Here is a 20,144-nt window from a genome sequence, read left to right as displayed (position 1 = left end):
TTCTAGTGCATACAAAACCAGCCAGCGTTTATGGCGTAATTCAATAGTAATAAAATCAGATTAAAGCTAAGTTAAGTCGAAGCTAAGTTAGAGAAAAGCTACTCAGAATCTAGGCTTAGTTAACGTAGAAGCGTTAGAAGTTAAGTTAGAATGCTAGAAGCTATTTTAGCACAGAATACGTTAGCTACAGAGAACTAAGTTAGCTACACGGAATCTAGGCTAAGAAGAGTTAGAAGTTAAGTTAGAACTTTATAAGCTAAGTTAGAGAAAAGTTACATAGAATCGAAAGTCTAGCTTCTTCGCTACACAGAAACTAGGTTAGAGAAAGGCTAAGCTAAGTTAAGTTAGCGAAAGGCTACACAGAATAAATACCTCACAAATAAACTCAAACTTATGCCGGCGTGCGAAGCCTAATGGCAAGAATTCCGCAAAGCTGAATACAGACTGCAATCAAGAGTTTCAACTGGTAACGTGGCCTTCGACAGGCAGAACATGCTCTGATTCAACTATCTAAAACCTTCCTTTAAATACAATCTCTTTCTACCTCATTTGAATGCACGCCAACTCAAATTTTCATTTTAGCACAAAAAAATAAAAAGGCGAATGACAGTAAAGGTATTGAACATAAAATATCTGGTTAGAAAAAGATATAAACTCTTATAACTTTTCCTACCAGACTTTCAATACTCACAATGAAGGTCTTTAACAAGCTTGTTAAGAGCTTAAATTTATTTAACCATGAGCCAACTTCTTACACAACACAGAACATATCTTGAAAGTAGTCTTACATCTACGTGATAAAGCTTAAATTTTTTTAACTATGAGCCAACTTTTACACAACATAGAACATATCTTGAAAGTAGCCTTACATCTATGTGATGAAACTTAAATTTGTTTAACCATAAGCCAACTTCTTACACAACATAGAACTTATCTTAGAAGTAGTCTTGCATCTATGTGATGAAGAGCTAGATCTTGCAACCATTTTCTTCAATTTACAATAAATCAGCTACTGAACTCCTTCCAGTCATCTGGAAAGGAAAAGATTTTAGCAGAAAAATTCAATACATATGACATTACTCCTATTTACTTCAGCTTTTCTGATTTAAATATTTCATTGGAAATCTTTCCATACAATTTTTAACATAACTTTCACGTATTTCATTTATTCTGTCAATAAATCTCTTCCCAACTACTCTCCAGTAAAAACTGTACTGAAAAGAGTGAGCAAGTGTCTTTTTTATTAGTACATTTTATTCATAACAAGCAATATTTACTAGACCCAGGAACGTAAAGATTAAGAGAGAGAAAGACTATGTGTGCAGAAATAGGAAAACTACATAAAAATAGTTAAAAATGAAAATGCTAGGGGGAGCCACATGGATCGAGAAAGATTCTATATAAGAAAAATGATTGAAATCATGTTTTGAATTTTTAGTCCAAAGGGATAATTTGCCCAGAAGGGCTTTTAATTTCGTTTTGGCATTTTGCGTCGGTTCACTACAAATGTTAATTCACTTTTTAAATTGTTACCACCAAATATTAGGGCCTTGCATTATATTAAAAAAAAATAAATAGTGAGGAATCTTCATGAATGTATGTGTTTCTCGCACTGTGAAAAATCAACGGTACCTAGAGACATCAAATTCTGAATAACGTAGTCCTCCATTCGAATATGAGCATCTGGAAGCCCAGATTTGGAATTTGTAGTCTATTTCATATTTTATAAAGCCCTTATGAGTTTTTGATTAAGAAACTCGTCGATTTCAAAGCGAGCAAAGGCAACACTGAGCGAGGAAAAAAATATTCCCAGGGTGCGAGACTGTGTATCGGAAATTCTAAAGAAGATATGCTCTCTTTAAATTATGTTGTGATATTGCTGCTGAATTTAATTTTATGGTATAAGTGCGAAGAACATGATATTCAATAAATAAAAGTAACACGGAAAACACTGAAGAAAAAAGGCCGCTTTGGGCGTAATATAAAAATCTGAAAACTTCAGAAACTTTTGTTGTTTGTTTTACAGGTTTTTAGCAATTTTTTGATCAAAGGGGCAATTTGTCCAGGAGGGATATGAATTTCGTTTTGGCATTTTGCACTGAAAACTTTAAATATCCGCTTCACATTTCAAATTGTTGCCACCAAATATTTTCGACCTGTGTTATATTTAAAGAAATTAAATAATGAAGAATCTGCATAAATGTATTCATGTTTCTCGCATTGTAATAAAACAACGGTACCTAGAACCATCCAGTTTTGAATAACGTAATCCTCCTCCGAATATGGGCATCTGGAAGCCCAAAATTGGAATTTAGAATTTGTTTTATTATCGATTTCATATTGTGTAACACTTTAACGAATTTTTGATTTTGATTAACTAACTCAACGATTTCAAAGGGAGGAATGGCAAGAGTGTAGGAAAAAAAGAAACATTTTTATCTCCAGCGCGTGAGACTGTGTATCGGAAATTCTAAATATATGCTCATTTAGAATTTCTTTCGCGATATTGCTGTTGAATTGAATTTTATGGTTGAAGTGAAAAGAAGATGGTATTTAATAAAGGTAAAACGTTTAAAACCGCCCCTTTGAGCATAATATAAAATCTGAAAGCTTTCAGATTTTTTTTTACATTAGTTTTTTATATTTTATTTATTTATTTATTTGTATTTTAATGATTTTTTTATACACAGTACAACACTAAAGCAAAAAGCGGATAGGAAGGCGATAAATGATTATTAGGTTCCTTGGTCAATGGCACTGTTGCGCAGGAAAGACTTTTTAAACCAAGATAATGATTATATTTCGGATCACATCTCAAGAATCTTTGCATTAAGTGAATTAAATTTGAGATACATAACAGATTACTATTCGGATACTGGGTTAAGATATCATAGAATTCCAGGAATAATTGCGCAACAGAGATCAGGTAACGGATCACTTTTCAGAATTACAAGAAGAAATTACATCAGAAAAATATTGCTTTGATATTTTTAGAATGAAGAGGGGAGCATGCTCAAATTTAATAGAAGAAATAAAGGGTTATTATTAGTCCAAAGGGGCTTTGTCCCTGAAGGACTATTGTTTTCGTTTTGCGATTTTGCGTCGGACTCATAAACGTCGGTTCACTTTTCAAACTGTTGCCACAAAATGTTAGAGTCCTGCATTATATTTGAAGAAATTAAATAATGAAAAATCTGCATAAATGATTGTCTATTTCTCGCATTGTGATAAAACAATGGTACATAGAGCCATCGAATTTTGAATGACGAAATCCTACTGCGAATATGGGCATCTGAAATCCCAAATTTGGAATTTGTTTTATTATAGATTTTATATTTTGTAAAACTTTAACGAATTTTTGATTTACAAACTCAATGCTTTAAAAGCGAGAAATGGCAACGTTATATAGAAAGAAAATACTTTTATCTCCAGCTCGCGAGACTGTGTATATCGGAAATTCTAAAGATATGCTTAATTTAACATTATTTTGCGATATTGCTCTTGAACTGAATTTTATGGTTTAAGTGCAAAGAACATGATATTTAATAAATAAAGGTAACACTCAAAACGTTAAAAAACGCCCCTTTGGACGTAATTTAAAATCTGAAACATTTCAGATTTTTTTTTTTTTTTTTTTTTTTAGTTTTTTTTTTTATTAGAAAGGTAGATATTTTATATTTTACATATATTTTCATAAATTGTTTGTAATCACTACCCCAATTTTTCTTAGGCAATGCAGTTGAAGTTGTAATTTTCATTTTTTAATTTTTTTTTTCAACATATTACCTTTCATATGATTAAAGAAAAACACAAAAATCTTATGCATTAATAACACGGCGTTTTTCATTTTTTTAGGTAAAATTCATCTGAAGCTCCAGCATTCAAACTGAACAGTTCCAGAGATGATATTTATTCTTCCAGTATGGTGAAACATCGGTTCACGGACTTACCGTATTTGACGGCATATAAGACGCACTGGCATATAAGACGCACCCTTTTTTAGAAGGCCACACACAAGGAAAAAAGTTTCAATAGTCCACGATAACTTAAAATGTGCTTTCTTTTAGTTATCACGTTTCACAAAAGCCAAATAAACAATCATTGAATGCAATTACAAAACATATTTTTATTAAGGAAAATTAACAAACGGCAAGCAATTTTGAACATGATATGTAAATTTCAATAATGAATCAATGAATATACAGCAATCAAACATAATATAAAATAAACCCGAAACAACAAAAAACACAGGTTCAAGGAAAATGTTGCTATCATGAAATTAGACTTTAATCACTTTCAAAACCATAAAAATCCTTTTCTCTATCATCATCATCGAAAACGAGAATATCGTCATCACTAATATTACCTTCTTCGAATAATGCGTCGTCTTCTGTTCCGTCAAGAGCATTACTGCTTCCGCACTCACGTCTTAAAGGACTTAATCACTTCAGCCTTTACGTCCTCCTAAGATCTTAAGATCTTTTTACCCACTCGCACACTTGTAAAATAGAGGGCCGCTTCATTCTACCTGAGGGTGTGAGGGCGTGATGTGGCTCTCCTATCCACTTGTTCCATCGTTCTCGCACTTTTTCCTTAAATGGCTTATTCGCCGATACATCTAAAGGCTGCGATTGGCTAGTCAGTCCACCAGGAATGACAGGTATCTGGGTTTTTAATTCTCTCGTTTTATTCTTTATAGATTCAGTTCTATGGGCGCTAAACTGATCCGAAACCAAAAGAGAGGGTTTTCTTAAGAGTCCACCAGGTCGCTTCGCCCGTACGTTCTGTAACTACAGTTTCATTCCAATATCATCCATCCAGCCTTTCAGATGGACATGAACAATTACACTCTTTGGAAGTTTTTTAGCACTCTTCAGTTTATCTTCCTGCAGTCGCCAAGTACGTATCATTTTTTCAGTAGGTGGTGGACCGAAATGCCTTGCTGCTGCTCTGTTTCCATGCACTTTGGCGTAGTTTAACACTCCTAGTTTATACTGAATTGTGTAGCTTAATCTTTTGTTTCCTGTAGTCATATTTTCCAGGGTATTTTTTTTAAACAAATAGTTTTAAGTACCGATACCGGCACGTTTGTACAGAGTAGCACCGATACCGACACGTGTGTCGGCTGAGTCAAAGAAAGTGTATGTAAAGAAGGAAAGGTTCCATAGACGTAACGTGGCCTTCGAGCTATGGCGCTTTTAGGCGACAGATATTTCACGCATGCGCAAAATAATTATGGCAGATGTAGAAAAAGTTATGTGTGTCTAGACCTTTATCCGAGCTAAAAAAAGCATTCAGTATTGAAAGTTAACCTGTGTCCTTCAGGTAACCTTTTTGAGACCAAATTTAGGAAAAAAAGTGCGTCTTATATGCCGTCAAATACTGTAATCCTCTCCTTAAGGTTATTCATTGGTCATCGGAAATAACTCTGAAGCCAAAATTAATCTCTGTAGAGAATTAATGGGAAATCTGTTCCCTAACCACAAATGAATGCTTATCTAAACTTCATAGCATTACTTTGTGCACAAAATTACAATGCAAAACCTACAGAAGCAAGTCTAAGACTGAAAAAGGTAAACACGATATTAAACGGACAAAACAACCCGAAACTCTATTTGATTTTACCATACCTGTTCAAAGGCAGCAGATGGCGTAAGCAGCAAGTTAAGAGCAAGTGAAAGGAAAGAACTATTATCGTTTCAGTGGAAGAGTCAACTTCTAATATAAGAACTTCAGATTTCTATACGTTATAAGAAAAAGAAGATACTGTCTTTCAGAAACGTCTTATATCATTTCTAACGCCAGTCAATTCCGCTTCAGACGTTTCCTCATCGTTGTTTATTGTTATTTGGCTTGTACAAAATGCTTCTAAAGCGAAACATGACATTATCATTGAAACATTTTACGTTACGTTACCTTCACCGCTTTTTCGGATGGCGTAGAATAGTGGTGGCGAATTTTTGGGGGGAATTCGTTTACCAAACATCAGCCGCTTCATTGGCGTATTCTTTGCCATGTACCAAGTAATATGATTGGCCCAAATAATTGAAACGTCATAAATTGGGTCAATAAATATGTATATCATTTCTATGGCGATATATGAAAATCTTATATCTAGCTTAGGCTCTATGCCAGTGGCATTATGCGATACGTAAGTAAGTGAAACGTTCAAAAACAGACTAAAACACTTATTTAATTTACATTGTATCATTTTATTGTGATTATTGATTAAGGAAGTAATACTTTAGTCGCGTGCCGACTGATACGTCTCTACGTGCCATAGGCTCGCCATCACTGGTATATACAGGGTGATTATAATTAAAGTTTAAGTTTCAAAACGCTATAAAAAAAGAACCACTGATGAAAATGATGTGAAATTTGAAAGGAATGTTATTGAAGAAGGCGGAACGAGTATGGCAGAAGAAAAAATTTAGTTTCAAAAGTTAGCAACAGATGGCGCTGTAAGCGGCAGAATCACGACGAGAAACGAGAAATGTTTCGTAAAACAACGGCTAAGGTGGCAGTTACACATTAAAACGCATTGACAAATTAGAATTGTTGAATAATTTTATTTGCATGACTGTACATATCACATCGGAAGGGACAAATCGGTTGGTTTCAAGAGTTTTGCGGCGGCATACCGCATAAGAACCATTCATCAAAGAAGTTCGGAACTGTCGCAAAACATGTTCAATATTGTGTCCACCGTTGTGTGCAACAAGTTGAAAGCGACAAACAGCATGTTCCACGACGGATCGCAGTGTCTCCGGGGTGATGTTCAGAATGTTTTGCGAAATGCGTGCCTTTAATTCCGCTAAATTTGCAATTGGAGCATGGAACACAACATCCTTCAGATATCCCCACAGCCAGAAATCACACGGAGTAAGATCAGGCGATCGGGACGGCCAGGCTGTAGGAAAATGACGGCTGATAATTCGAGCATTTCCGAAATGGCGCCTCAGCAGCTGCTTCACGGGATATGCAATGTGCGGAGGAGCGCCATCTTGCATAAAAATGATTTCATTCACACATCCACGCTGTTGCAGAGCTGGAATCACGTGGTTGCGCAAAAGGGACGCATACCTCTGACCAGTGACGATTGCGGTAACAGGACCGGAAGCACCCGTCTGCTCGAAAAAATATGGTTGTAGGATGACTAATGCCGTAAAGCCACACCATACCGTGACCTTTTCAGGATGAAGTGGTACGGGGTGCGTTGCCAGTGGATTTTCTGTTGCCAATATTCGACAATTCTGGGTATTCACGTATCCTGTCATATGGAAATGGGCTTATGGTCATATGGAAAGTGGATAATGAATGGCCGTGGAAAATTTCCAACGTCTCCCTAGCTGTCAGGTCAGAAGGAAGCAACTCCTGCACATGGCCAATTTTGTACGGATAGCATTGCAGGATGTTTCGTACCTGTCGTTTCGAATTTTTGCATAATTTTCTTTAGACCTACGACACTCATTGGACCAACGCCTTCTTTTATACCCTTCAGTGTCCTGAATTTTTGCAGAGCTACTCTTGCACAATCATCATTCTTGTAATACAGCTTTACCAGCAGAGCGCGGTCCTGCAGTGAAACACCCATGGCGAACGCCTGAGTCGCAAAATGAGGAACAGCCTGGTACCTGGCGGCTTTATAACACTGAAATTTAACTAACATTTTAATTTACGTCTTCTTCCGCTTGCAGCGCCATCTGTTGCTAACTTTTGAAACTAAATTTTTTCTTCTGCCATACGCTTTCCGCCTTCTTCAATAACATTCCTTTCAAATTTGACGTCATTTTCATGAGTGGTTCTTTTTTTATAGCGTTTTGAAACTTAAACTTTAATTATAATCACCCTGTACTGTCCTTCACCATCGATAGACAGGCTTGTATCATCGATAAGAAAGTGGGCGTTGTTTATCGATTACGAAATTTTCAAATAAATAAAATTCAATGGTTCTTTTCGTCATGTGCTCTACCATACATAACCATTATTTTAAATCGTACATATACAATCACTAGACTCTAATATCTAATTTGAAATCATGCATTATTTATGCTCAGACAATACAGACGTATATTAATTTTCATTATTTTTTAGACTCATTACATGCACGATTGCTGTTTTTTTATTAACAAAGAACTAAGCTAAACAATACTTTTGATCATTGTATCGGCAATGGGAGCCGAGCCAGTTTCTGTCTATTAAGACTTTTAAAAAGGTGTCACGATGAATTAGTTCGAGTAACGGAAACAATTGACTGTATCATAGAGATTTATTCGCATTGCGTCTCGTATATAACAAGTCTCGCAATCCAGTCTCGTGTATAATAAGAAAAAAATTAAATAGGGCCACTTTATGTTCTACAGATTTTCTACATACAACCCTACCGCATAAAACAACCTTATCGCAATTCGGAATAAAACATAAACGAAGCATCCAGACTTCGTAATCGATTACAAAGTGCAAAGTATATCAGCTATTCCCTATCGATGGTGAAATGAAAGGACAGTCTGTGGCATCCGAAAAAGCAGTGACTAGTTATATATCATTTTCAAAAGTTTTGAAAAATGGTATAAGGTGAAAAGTTTCCATTAAACAATGTAACCCTAACAAAGCAATAGATGTACCATTTTTCAGAACTTTTTAGAATGATATAACTAAGATCATGATTTCTACGTTCCTCTTTCTCTGAAGCCTTTCCCGCTCTAGTCACCTTTGGTTACCGTCATCTAAAACTGTTGTAGTTCTTTCTATTTGAGCTCATTATGGCCCTCTAGTAATTCCTCAATTTATTAATTACTATCCGCTACGCGGCCAGCCTTCGTCTGGCTTTTATGTGTACCGTAAAAATGCGTAAAGGAAACACCAAACATTAAATTTAAAACCTGCACATAATTCCTCTCTGCAAAACAACTTATATGTATATATATGTTACGGTGAAACACCGAAATCTGGAGAATGTCGGTGAATGTCAACATTCACATAGTCTCTTGGTGTATGCCCGAAATATTTTCCAAATACTCTTATTTCTGACTTACACCGGTCAATGTCGACATTCACCATGTACTAATGGTGACTGTTAAACATATAACAATATTATATTTTCTTCTCCGTAATTCAGTCGCGAATAAACGCACTTTAAACTTCAAATAAGAACTTAAGAACATGAGAACCTAAAACACACAATACATTCAAAATGAGAAAGGAAAATAACAGAAGTTAAAAACTTACTTAATTATACAGTACGTTCTAAATGAGAAAATAAAATAACAGTAATAAAAAACTTACTGAATTATGTGATTCAAATCTTATTTATTGCAACAACTTAAACTATTATGGCACTTTATGACCTCTCTTGTCGACTTTCACCAGAGCATATCTGTGATTGTCGACATACACCGGTGAGGGTCCGAATATACAAGAATATTCGGTTTTTCACCGACGTATTTGGTGAATATTGATATTCTCCGGTGAAAGTCGACATTCTCCAATTTCGGTCTTTCATGGTAACATATGTAAAACATCAATAATCAATCATCAGTTGTATCACATATTAAAAAAATTACGATGAAATAAGCAATATTCCTTTATACAAATGTTAAATATCCTAATAAATAAACTAACTTCCCGTTGCAAAATCTTAAGAATTCAAATGGTATAAAGGAAGTTAAAATATTGTTTCCCCCAAAGAATCATGGAAAACTTTTTATATAATTAAAATTGCATATAATTAAAACATCATATAAAAATTACAATTTTTTTTTCGCTGAAACTTTAATTTTAATTGTAAAAATTGTTTTTCTGTTTTTTACAATTTTTACTGAAGATATTTTGAGCTTTTACGCATTTTTGACTTGCCGTGAAGTGAGAACTTAATTGCCTGAATGAGAAATACAACTCTAATGAAATTCGACGAAATATGTTCGCCAAAAAAATGGGCATAACTGAATAGGCTGTACAAGGAAATCAAATGGTATCCACATTAGATTTCTTTATTGAAATGTTAGAGAGTAATAAATTTTAACAAAACAGAAGTACGAAAGTTTCTATTAAACGTTAATGTAGGGTTAATTATATAAAAATATCCAGAGGGTTATATGCTGAGGGTAAAATGCCTTCGGGGAGGACTTTCTAGGAGAAACTGACGTACGATTTACGTCTCGTAATGGTAGCACCAATGCTTTCAGTCTGTTCAGTCAGCCATAATCAAGTTGAGACGAAATTATCCATATTTCTTGATTTTAGACATTAGGTAACTGGTGGCTCTAAAAATTGCGGATACAGAGTCAATTTGAACAAATAAATGTGCTGTTGAAGGTATTATGACTGCTAGACTCTTTTATGATACCACTTCTAAACTGCGTAATACAAAGTCTTTAAATAAAAACACTTAATTTGTAAACCCTTGGGTGTGTGTGTGTGTGGGGGGGGGAAGCTTATTAGTACGCAGCCTTTTAAAACTGTAGTTTCGTATTAATTTGTAGAGACATTAGGATTTTTTTGGAGGCCGGAGAGATGAAAAATTAGCAACCGCCTTCGCCGAGAATCGAACCACGGATCTCTGGAATACCGGCCCAGCGTGCAGAACCACTACACCACGAAGGCACGCTAGGAAAACGGGAGAAATACCTTATATACTCCCCTTCTTAAAGGGCGACTGGAGTTTTTATGGGACCCGATAGCCAAATCCTGGGTGTGGAGAATCCTCATCCAACACCCTTTTAGTTCGGGCGCCACTGTAGAGACATTAGGTTAATTGGAACCAGAAAAGATGAAAAATGAGCAAACGCCTTCGCCTGGAATCGAACCACGGGCCTCTGGAATATCGGCCCAGTGTGCAGATCACTACACCACGAAGGCACGCTAGAAAAGCGGGAGAAATACCTTATACATTAAAAAAAAATTTGATGATATGGCCTATTCAGCTATACACATTTTTAGTGCATTTTATAAGAGATACATTTCTCATTCAATCAACTCCGTTATTACTTCGTGGCAGGGCAAAAATACGTAAAAACTCAAGACATCTTTATTAAAAATTGTAAAATACAGAAAAACATAAAACGTCAAATACAATTAAAGCAGTTAAAAAAAACAATTTTTTCAATTAAAATTAGAGTATCAACATAAAAACGAGCAATTTGGCCAGCGGGCACAAGGCAGATTTTTCGGGGCACAAAACTGATAGTTTAGTTTTGGCCCCACTCGGCAAAAAGACATTGAAGGTGCAGAAACTGAATTTACTATTGACTTAATATTCTATTGAGTTTCAAATGTAAACAAATGGTGGTTCGTTAGCTCGTAACTTAACTCGCCACTTAAACTTTTAAGTTGCTGATAATTCTACAAATGCACTCAAATTAACTAAAGGGAAAAAAAAAAAAAAAACTTAACCGGAACATAAGAACAACATAATTAAATCACTTTTGAAAGCAAAAGTATGCATAATTTACGAACCTACTTCTTAAGTTAGGCTTTAGTTGGGAAGATATGAGAGTTGAGTAGAAAAATGCTGTTGCGATTTTTTGGTTAATATGTCAGCGCACTGTATTGAATATCTGAGCACGAGTTCTTGCAAGAAAAGTGAATTTTTGAAGAAATCCCTTTCTATTAATTCTGCAGTTTTTCACGTGCCGCCCGGACGGGAAAGTTGTTATTGACTCTAACTGCCTACCGAAGGCCCCGGGTTCGAATCCCGGAGAAGGCATGGATATAAATTGTCTGCCCGTTCAAAGGAGGTAACGATAGTGTCTCATTAAAAACCTCCATAATAAAATGACCACCGCTTCTGACCTTATTAGTGGCCAAAGCCTATGCTGGCTAGTGTCTGCCATTAAGGGGGGGCGCAATTTTCCACATCGGAAATAGAAGGTGGGACGTTGAAACCTGTGGAGCGATTTAAGAAAGCTCAGTGGTAGATAACAATTTTAGCAATTTTTCGCCCATTTTTGTTAATGTTTGCCCTTCTGAATTAAGTGTATTATATTAATCATGATAGTTAAGGGGACTCATACACCTTAAAACTCATAAGATATTCGAATAGGTGACTGTTGCAAGAATTGGGATAACTTATTTATTTTAAAAGCGATTACTACCAACTTTTTACAACTGACTACATAATAAAGCTGCTTTCTGAAATAGTAATCAGAAAGTTTGTGTTGCCACAAATATTTTTATAATTTAATCCCCTTTGTGACAACATTTTTCGTCATGTTTCCAACTTGCGCGCACATTTTAAAACATTCTGTTTCATAATTTAATTCCATATATAATATATAGCTTTTATAACATTTGGAAACTACTGTGAACCTAAAATTCTAAAACTTTCTTGTTAAATTTTTATTTTATTTTGAGTTAAGTTTATAAAACGTATTTTATTAAAAAAATTTTTAATGTTTTCGTCCATAAAATTTTTCAATATTAAAATATTCATCAGATTGTTGGTTCAGTTAGAAAGTAGTGCCCATATAAAGAATTTCATCAAATTTCAAGTATGTACCATTAGCCATTTTTAAAATATCATGCGCGCAAGGTGGAAACATGGCGAAATATTTTGTCACAAAGAGGATTAAATTACAAAAATATTTGTGGCAACACAAACTTTCTGGTTACTATTTTCCAAAGCAGCTATATTATGTAGTCATATGTAAAAAGTTGGAAGTAATTGCTTTTAAAATAAATAAAATATTCCAATTCTTGCAACAGTCACATATTCGAAGATCATAAGGGGTTTAAGGTGTATGAGTCCCCTTAAGCGAAAGTTTGAGCATTTAGATAATCTTTTCAATTTATCATCCATTTGTTACCTCTTAGTATCTAGGGAGACGGAAATATGCATGTAAGTGTTGGAGAGGTATGTCTTAGACTCAAATAAAAATTGATGCAAATTTCCCTTCAAAGAGGAGCGTTTTGTAATTTTGGTAGTTTTGGCAGTAGAATAAAATCGATAGTATATCACACAGTAGTGGTCAAGACTTTTACATCCGAGAAATACGTGGAAACCAATATGAACCAATTCTTATTACAAAAAATACGTGTAATATTTCCATTTACTTTCGTTCCAATCACCAGGCTGGCCAACAAGCTGTCACCTACTCCTTTTCACGCAATTGTTTGCTCCTGCTTCTGAAGAACGTCGAAAAGAATTATTTAATTCATCAAAGTGAATTTTTATCTTGTTCAGTCACTACGTAAATGATCAATTTATTGAATCTTCAGATGGCTTAAATTAGTCTGACCAAAAAAATAATGCATTTGGCAATGCATTAACAGCTTCCTTAGAATATTTATTTGAGTCATATGAATACGAAAGTTTCTATTAAACTTTAATGTTGGGTTAATTATATAAAAATATCCAGAGGGTTATATGCTGAGGGTACCAGAATTCTTCTGGAGAAATTTTTGGCAGGAGGAGAGCGGTAAGAGACAGCAGGATTCGTTCCAAGGAGAATCTCCGTTGGTTAAGAGCTTTCCCTTTCTGGCGGACCTAAAATTCATCGATGAGAAGGCACCCTCCCCAGAGTGCAATATTCTTGGTGATGAGGTGCTTGAATGGGCTTTAAATTTTCCTTTTCCGAAGAATACATAATTGTTAAAGAGTTTGTCTGTTTGGCAAAATATAAAAAGTATTTGATTTCTTTTTTTAACAACTGGAAGGCAAAAGTAAATGCAAAACTAAAAATAAACTCGGTGGCGCAACAGCCCTAGTGGGCCAAGGCCTGCAGTGCCCTGAAATCTGCTTTCTTGACCTTGGGCCCCGGAGCCTTGGGCAAGCGGTGACTTTATTCACAAGTGCACATCAGTATTGCAACTGAGGGCGGGGTTTCAGGAAATGGACCAATGACCTTTTATTGCTCTTATGATGCTGAATTTTTGAAACTGTGCATATAAGCTCATGTTGTTATTTATGCTTTATTACCGCTTTTGGGCAAAAGCTTGAAATATAAAAATATAAGTAAAAGCATATTTTAAATGTCTATTCTATCATAGAAAATCTCGTAGTGCTTTCATTTTATAAGTTTATTTAATCGTCAACATTTCACTTTCACGAAACTTATCATGCACTGATATTCGGATTAATATTCGTGACATATTATCGCTCTTTATATCTATAAAATGACTCAAGCTACAATTAGCCTCAAATATTATGCATTTACTAATACTTACGTATTAAGAGAACTCAAATATATAATTTTTTTAGTGAGCTGAGAATAACTGGAAGTGTTATAACGAATCTATTATTTTTATATCTCAATACCCGCATTCCTTTGATTCTGAAAGCGTAAGATTCAAAATATGTATTTTGAAGGATCTGATTATACACGTTGTTAACATTAAAAGTTATGCATGAATAAATCAAATATATTCGTCTTAAATAAGATAAATTCATTCTATCTGAAGAGCATTTCTTGTGCAGGCATTTAAGAGTTAACAGTTATTATTGCGAAATTTAACACACTAAATGTGTAGGAATGAAAATTAGGAAAGTTCATTTTGAATAAATCTGCGCGTTGGTTATTATCATATGCGGACTGTAATTAAAAAAAGGGTACTGTTCCATTATCGGGACCGGATTCAGAAATGTATGTTGGTATGCAAGTATGGATGGATATATGTGTTCGTGTATGCATGTATATAAGTATATACGTATGTATGTGTGTGTATGCACACATATACATACACACACAAGTGTATACATACATACATTCTGAATCCGGTCCTCATAATAGAAAAGTATTAAAAAATGCTAAGACTTCTACTACTTACGTATGTAATTATGCTAATATTTGATGTAACTTCGTACTGAAAATTTTCGCAAGAAATCCATGATGCTTTAATTATTTTGTACAGGAAAATGCGTAGCAAAACATTTTCAACGATTTTTGCTTAAAGCGTGCAAACGCTATCCGAAATGACAAAAATATTACTGGAAGGCTATTGGTCCATTCTAGAAGCCACTCCCTCTGTGGCGATACAGATGCGTACTTACGAAATATTCCTCCCTGTGTTTAGTCCCCAAGCGAGCCTGGTACTCATTTTATCGACCCATTCAAGAAAGGATGAGTCAATCTTGCCCAGCTCGGGGATCGAATCCCGCACCTGTGGTACAGCTACACGACGCGCTAGCGACTGCGCCACCGGAACTAAAAGTAAATGTAGTGTGTTAATTATTGTCCGTTGTTCAGCATACACTTCTCCAACTAAAGACCTTTAACAAAACAGAAAATATGCCGAAGTCAGTTCTTCATCGATAAGACATATACATACATCATTAATGATTTACTTCAGTATGAGGAGATATAGATTTCTTCCTTCCAGGAGTTCCACAGATCATGGATCATCAGCCATAATAAGAAGCCTTCAGCCTCCTGGCTTATGTATATCATATGTTGAAATGTCCTCAAAAACGATATGCTCATGATTTCCGGTGAAATACCGGTAGACTTTAGACTTCTTCAGCGTGAATTTCAATAATGGTGAGTAATTTCTTGAATAAGCAATTATGGCAATCAATCTTTTTAAGATAAGCAGTAACGCTGAAGAGGCAGGCACGTGAGGTGGAGAAGGAATCAGGAAACAGAGAGATCGTATGGCTGAGATATCACAAGTGCTAAAATTAATTCTTGGTTAAATAGTTGAGAAAGCATAAGATAGAAATACACAACGCATGTAAAAAAAGCAGAGTAAAAATCTAAAAAGTAAAATGATGAAGAAATAATATTTACAAGTCCCAGTAAATATTTATTGAGCTCGACTGCAGTCGAACTCACGATCTCTTTGCCCAAATACAAACGCCGAGTTTATCCCGCTCGGCTGCGTAGCTCTAAGTCAGAGTGGCGAATAAGCATTTAAATGAAGAGGTGAAATGCTTGCAGAGGAAACTCTGTTTTATCGTTTTCTTTATTTATACTGCTAAATTTGTTGCATAAGTCTCTCAGACTATTTGTTGCATAAGAGATTTAATTCATCGAAATTTCCAGTGTTGGATACTTTTGGCTTTTCTTGCTGTGGAGCATCTTTGTTGCAGTTTATAGCATCTGCGTAAATTTTAGCATTAGTGAGAAAAGGTTGGAGTATGTTCGGTAAAGTTTAGGAAAATTGTTTTTAAATATAGGCTTCTGCTTGCTGTTTTTTACTTTGTTGCTGGGGTGTTCAGGACAATCAGAACTGACGACAGGGTTGGAACCAGCGCATAAGACACATCTCGCAAGTATATCTTTTTTCCCTTTTATAGAGCATTCATAAAAATTATGACTGGTACTTTTCCGTTTCACAGGCGCAAATCTCACTAAGCAGACTTTATTGGCGACAACACACGGTATACACATAAAAAATTTTTAACAAAATGTTAGTTCTAAGAATTTTTTATTTTGAAGGCATAAACATTTTAATATCGTTTAAAATTTTGTACAAAGACAAAATAAATAAAGACAATAAATTTGTAAAAGGATATTACTTTAAGAATTTACTATGCTTTCATAGTTCAACATCCTGATTCGCCGGTTCATATCACATGAACCTAAGTGATCTTATCTCACGTAAACTGCGCTACAAAAATATAATTCTCTCAGTAATTATCTACATTAATTTCAAGTTAAATCTTAATTTGGAATACAAGTTTAAATGCAAGAATTATTTCAATTCGTACGAATAGCTTACTTACAAATTATGTAAAACTGCAGTTCTTTACTTCGCTAATGGATCCTCATTAGAATTGATGAATTTAATCGTCGACTTTGCCTTTTATATATTTTCGGCTTCGGGTAAGCTGCGTGGTTGCATCCTAATTGACTTAATGACCGCGAATGGCCTTAGGGCATAAAAATTGAGTTATCTGGTAAAAATTCTATGGAATCTTATGCCAGTATTGAAAGAAACAATCAATCTGATAAGAAGTGGGGGGGGGCGATCTGTTTTGAAAATGAAGTGTAAAATGTTACCAGAGAGGATATTCCGTTTGGCATAAGTTGTACCACTACTGGCGACTTTATCGCCTGCGCAAAACGGAAAACGTACCAAATTCTTTATAAAAAATACAAATCTCATAAAGCCAAAGGCTCAGAATTGTTTGTTGCCAGAAGGCTTTTGAAATATCACACAAACCGGCTGCATTCAAGTTCCGTGCCAGAGGTGAATCTCAACTTTGTAATATTCTATTTGTAGAGATGTAGCTATATTTTTATACTGCGTATTTAAAAGCTATTAAATTACTAATTTTTTACCGCCAGTTTGGCAACCCTGCTCTCGAGATGAACCAGTTTATTTTATTTTCGATTTTAGTTATGGGGAATTAGGTTGGCGAATGCACGAGCGAAAAAAAAAAGAATTCTCTCGCATTTTGCTTTGTGCTGGTATCTGTGTTGAATGCAGTTTCTATTTCATTAAAAATGAGAAACTTTTCACATATAATTTTATTGAAAACTTAAAACAATTTTATTGTGATCGCACAGAGCGGCCACACTTTAAAAGATAGGCGGGAGCCATAGGCATAAAGTTAGGAATATTTAAATTATGTCTATATAGAGTGTACCTTTCACCCTAGCATTACAAACATTCGTCAAAGTGCAGATATTATGTCCATTGAATGATAATTTGCCATTTATTCAACTTTTTTCACGTGTGTAGTGACACATAAATTGCATCATTCTGTATCCGAATGAGTGCTGTTGACATTTGAATTGGGTTCTAATCCGACGCTTCGAAACTTTCTTTCTGGTGCAGCTGTTATATCTACAATACAATGCCAGCAGTTTTTCACCTAACTGGTCTTCGACCTCGAGATAAGTATTGTTTAATTGATGTGTTCACTCAGACATGCTTCTGATGTGGAAACAATAGTTCATTCATTAGTTTGACACGGGTTATTCAATGATTTGATGTATGAGATATGACACTTAAAACTATGCGACGTACATGATCTCTAACAGTACATAAATGAACCTTTACGTGGGACCATTTTATGTCATGCTGTCACTCTGGTAGATCCTTTCAGAAAGATTTAGTTTTAGTTTTACAGGGAAGGAATCTGTTTGCCAGACCTTGTCTTTTCGGAAAAATTATATTGAAAATTGAACAATCTGCAGTAATAAACAGATCCTTGTAATAAAAAAGAGTTTTCAGGTAGTAGGTTTAAAATGTACGGTCATATAAATATTGCTCTTTTCCTGAAGTTACTGTGTATGTCATCCTTTGACATTAAAGAGTTAGGTAAGTAAAACTACTTATTCGATATGTTAAAGTATATTTTCTGTACTTCAAACTAATCTATATATATAAAGAAGAATGTCTATTTGTGTGTTTGTTCGCAATTAACTCAGTCACTACTTTAGCTATCGTCACCAAACTTTCTACAATTCTTTTTCCGGTTCTGGGAAAGGTCGACGTCCACTTTTTTCCAAAACAAAATAGCTAAAATCAGAGATATTAATTAGAAACTTTGAAAACGCTAATTTTCGCCCTCATTTTTTTTTCGAGTGGCAACAGTCTCGCACGGTGGAGATAAAAATCTGGTTTTTTTTTTTTTTTTTTTTTTTTTTTTTTTCGAGAAGTGTTGCTACTGTTCGCTTTCAAATCGTAGAGTTTGTTAATAAAAAATCTCTAAGTTTTACAACAAAATAAAAATAGCAATGACAAACATTAAATACATTATTCCCGATTCCAAAAATTCTTGGGAAGCCATTTCGTATATTCCCAGCTTCTTACTATTTTAATCAGCCGAAATATTAATTAAAAACTCTGAAAGCGCTAATTTTCGCACTCATTTTTACGAGTGGCAACAGTCTGGAACTTTGGAGATAAAAATGGTTTATTTCGAAAAGTTGTTATTGTGCGCTTTCAAATCGTAGGATTTGCTAATAAAAAAAATGCAAGTTTCACAAAATCTGTATTTATAAAGAATAATGCCTTTTTGTGTGTTTGTTCATTTGTTCGCGTTATTGATTGCTGATCCATTATGTTACATTTTTTTTTGCCACATTTAACCGTCTAAAATTGATATAGGTGAAATATTGGATGGAACCTGAGCCTTTATGACCACTTAATTAGAAAGACGAAAATCGTTAAAAACTGCGTGCCATTGTTGGGGATATAATGAGAGTTTGTTTATTTTTCTACTGAAATTTTTTATGCGGCTTTCATATCGCATCAGATTAAAAATTGTATGACTATGAATCGTATTCTTTGCATCGTTATTAGAGCAGTATTACAGCGGTATCGTTCTGTATGTTCTTAAATACATTACTCTCAATCTAACGTAAGTGGCATCGAGTACTTTCGCTAGTTATGTTATAAGTGAAAATAAGCCTTTTCATAAATAAAAGCAGTTAATTTGGATATAAAAATGTGCATGCAATTACGATATTTTCCGGCGTATGTCTCGCACAGGTGTATAACCCGCATCTGTGATTTCAAGCTACCTTTTATTAATTTTTAGGTATATTCCTAGTATAACGCGCCCCATTTCTTCACGAAGAAACCTAAAAGATACATCTGCAATGCTTTTATCGTTTGAGAGTTACGTATTCGAACATTTTATCATAGCCTTTTGAATTATAGTAAACCGCATTGACAAGAGATAGAGGGAATAATATGTGTGTGGGTTAAATGCTTGAGAGAGTAAATATTTCGGCAAAGAGGGTGGATTGTATTTAGTGCAGTTGTCCAACAGAATGCTAGTGTAAAGCATTTCCAATATGAATAAATTCGGAAGTTAGGAATTAGATGTTTTCTCTTTCTGTAGTCATCTGAAGTCATCTTAATCTTCCTTATAGTAGTAAATATGGCTCCTTATAGTAGTAACTCCTTATAGTCCTTATAGAAATTCCTTATAGTAATAAACATGGCTCCTTATAGTAGTTAGTCCTTATAGAAGTTCCTTATAGTAGTAAATATGGCTCCTTATAGTAGTTAGTCCTTATAGTAGTAAATATGGCTCCTTATAGTAGTAACTCCTTATAGTCCTTATAGAAATTCCTTATAGTAGGAAATATGGCTCCTTATAGTAGTTAGTCCTTATAGTAGTAAATATGGCTCCTTATAGTAGTAACTCCTTATAGTCCTTATAGAAGTTCTTTATAGTAGTAACTCCTTATAGTCCTTATAGAAATCCCTTATAGTAGTAAATATGGCTTCTTATAGTAGTTAGTCCT

At 34.7% G+C, this 20,144-nt stretch overlaps 2 protein-coding genes across 6 annotated transcripts in view; both read left to right on the top strand.

The window, feature by feature from the left end:
• LOC118183566 (uncharacterized) overlaps positions 1-6,005 on the top strand; it is a 46,975-nt gene extending 40,970 nt beyond the window's left edge. The window contains exon 10 of the mRNA XM_035353162.2: positions 3,856-6,005. The gene's annotated coding sequence lies outside the window, so the exon portion shown is untranslated. The remainder of the gene's footprint in view (positions 1-3,855) is intronic.
• Positions 6,006-17,915: 11,910 nt separating this feature from the next.
• The window catches only part of LOC118183565 (neprilysin-2-like), a 181,608-nt gene continuing 179,379 nt past the window's right edge, over positions 17,916-20,144 (top strand). For 2 of the 5 annotated variants that reach the window (XM_085826441.1, XM_085826444.1), the window contains exon 1: positions 17,918-18,204. In XM_085826441.1, the coding sequence (XP_085682567.1) occupies positions 18,132-18,204 (73 nt within the window). In that variant the 5' untranslated portion in view covers positions 17,918-18,131. Of the gene's footprint in view, positions 18,205-20,144 lie in introns of all 5 variants that reach the window. The other 3 variants (XM_085826443.1, XM_085826440.1, XM_085826442.1) reach the window with 2 other exon arrangements.

This window comes from Stegodyphus dumicola, chromosome 11 (genome assembly GCF_044657685.1).
Source record: "Stegodyphus dumicola isolate Sdum_Otavi_A_Nest chromosome 11, ASM4465768v1".
In the NCBI taxonomy this organism is placed as follows: domain Eukaryota; kingdom Metazoa; phylum Arthropoda; class Arachnida; order Araneae; family Eresidae; genus Stegodyphus; species Stegodyphus dumicola.
Note: the sequence above shows the minus strand (reverse complement) of the source record. Positions and strands in the feature narration are given on the sequence as shown.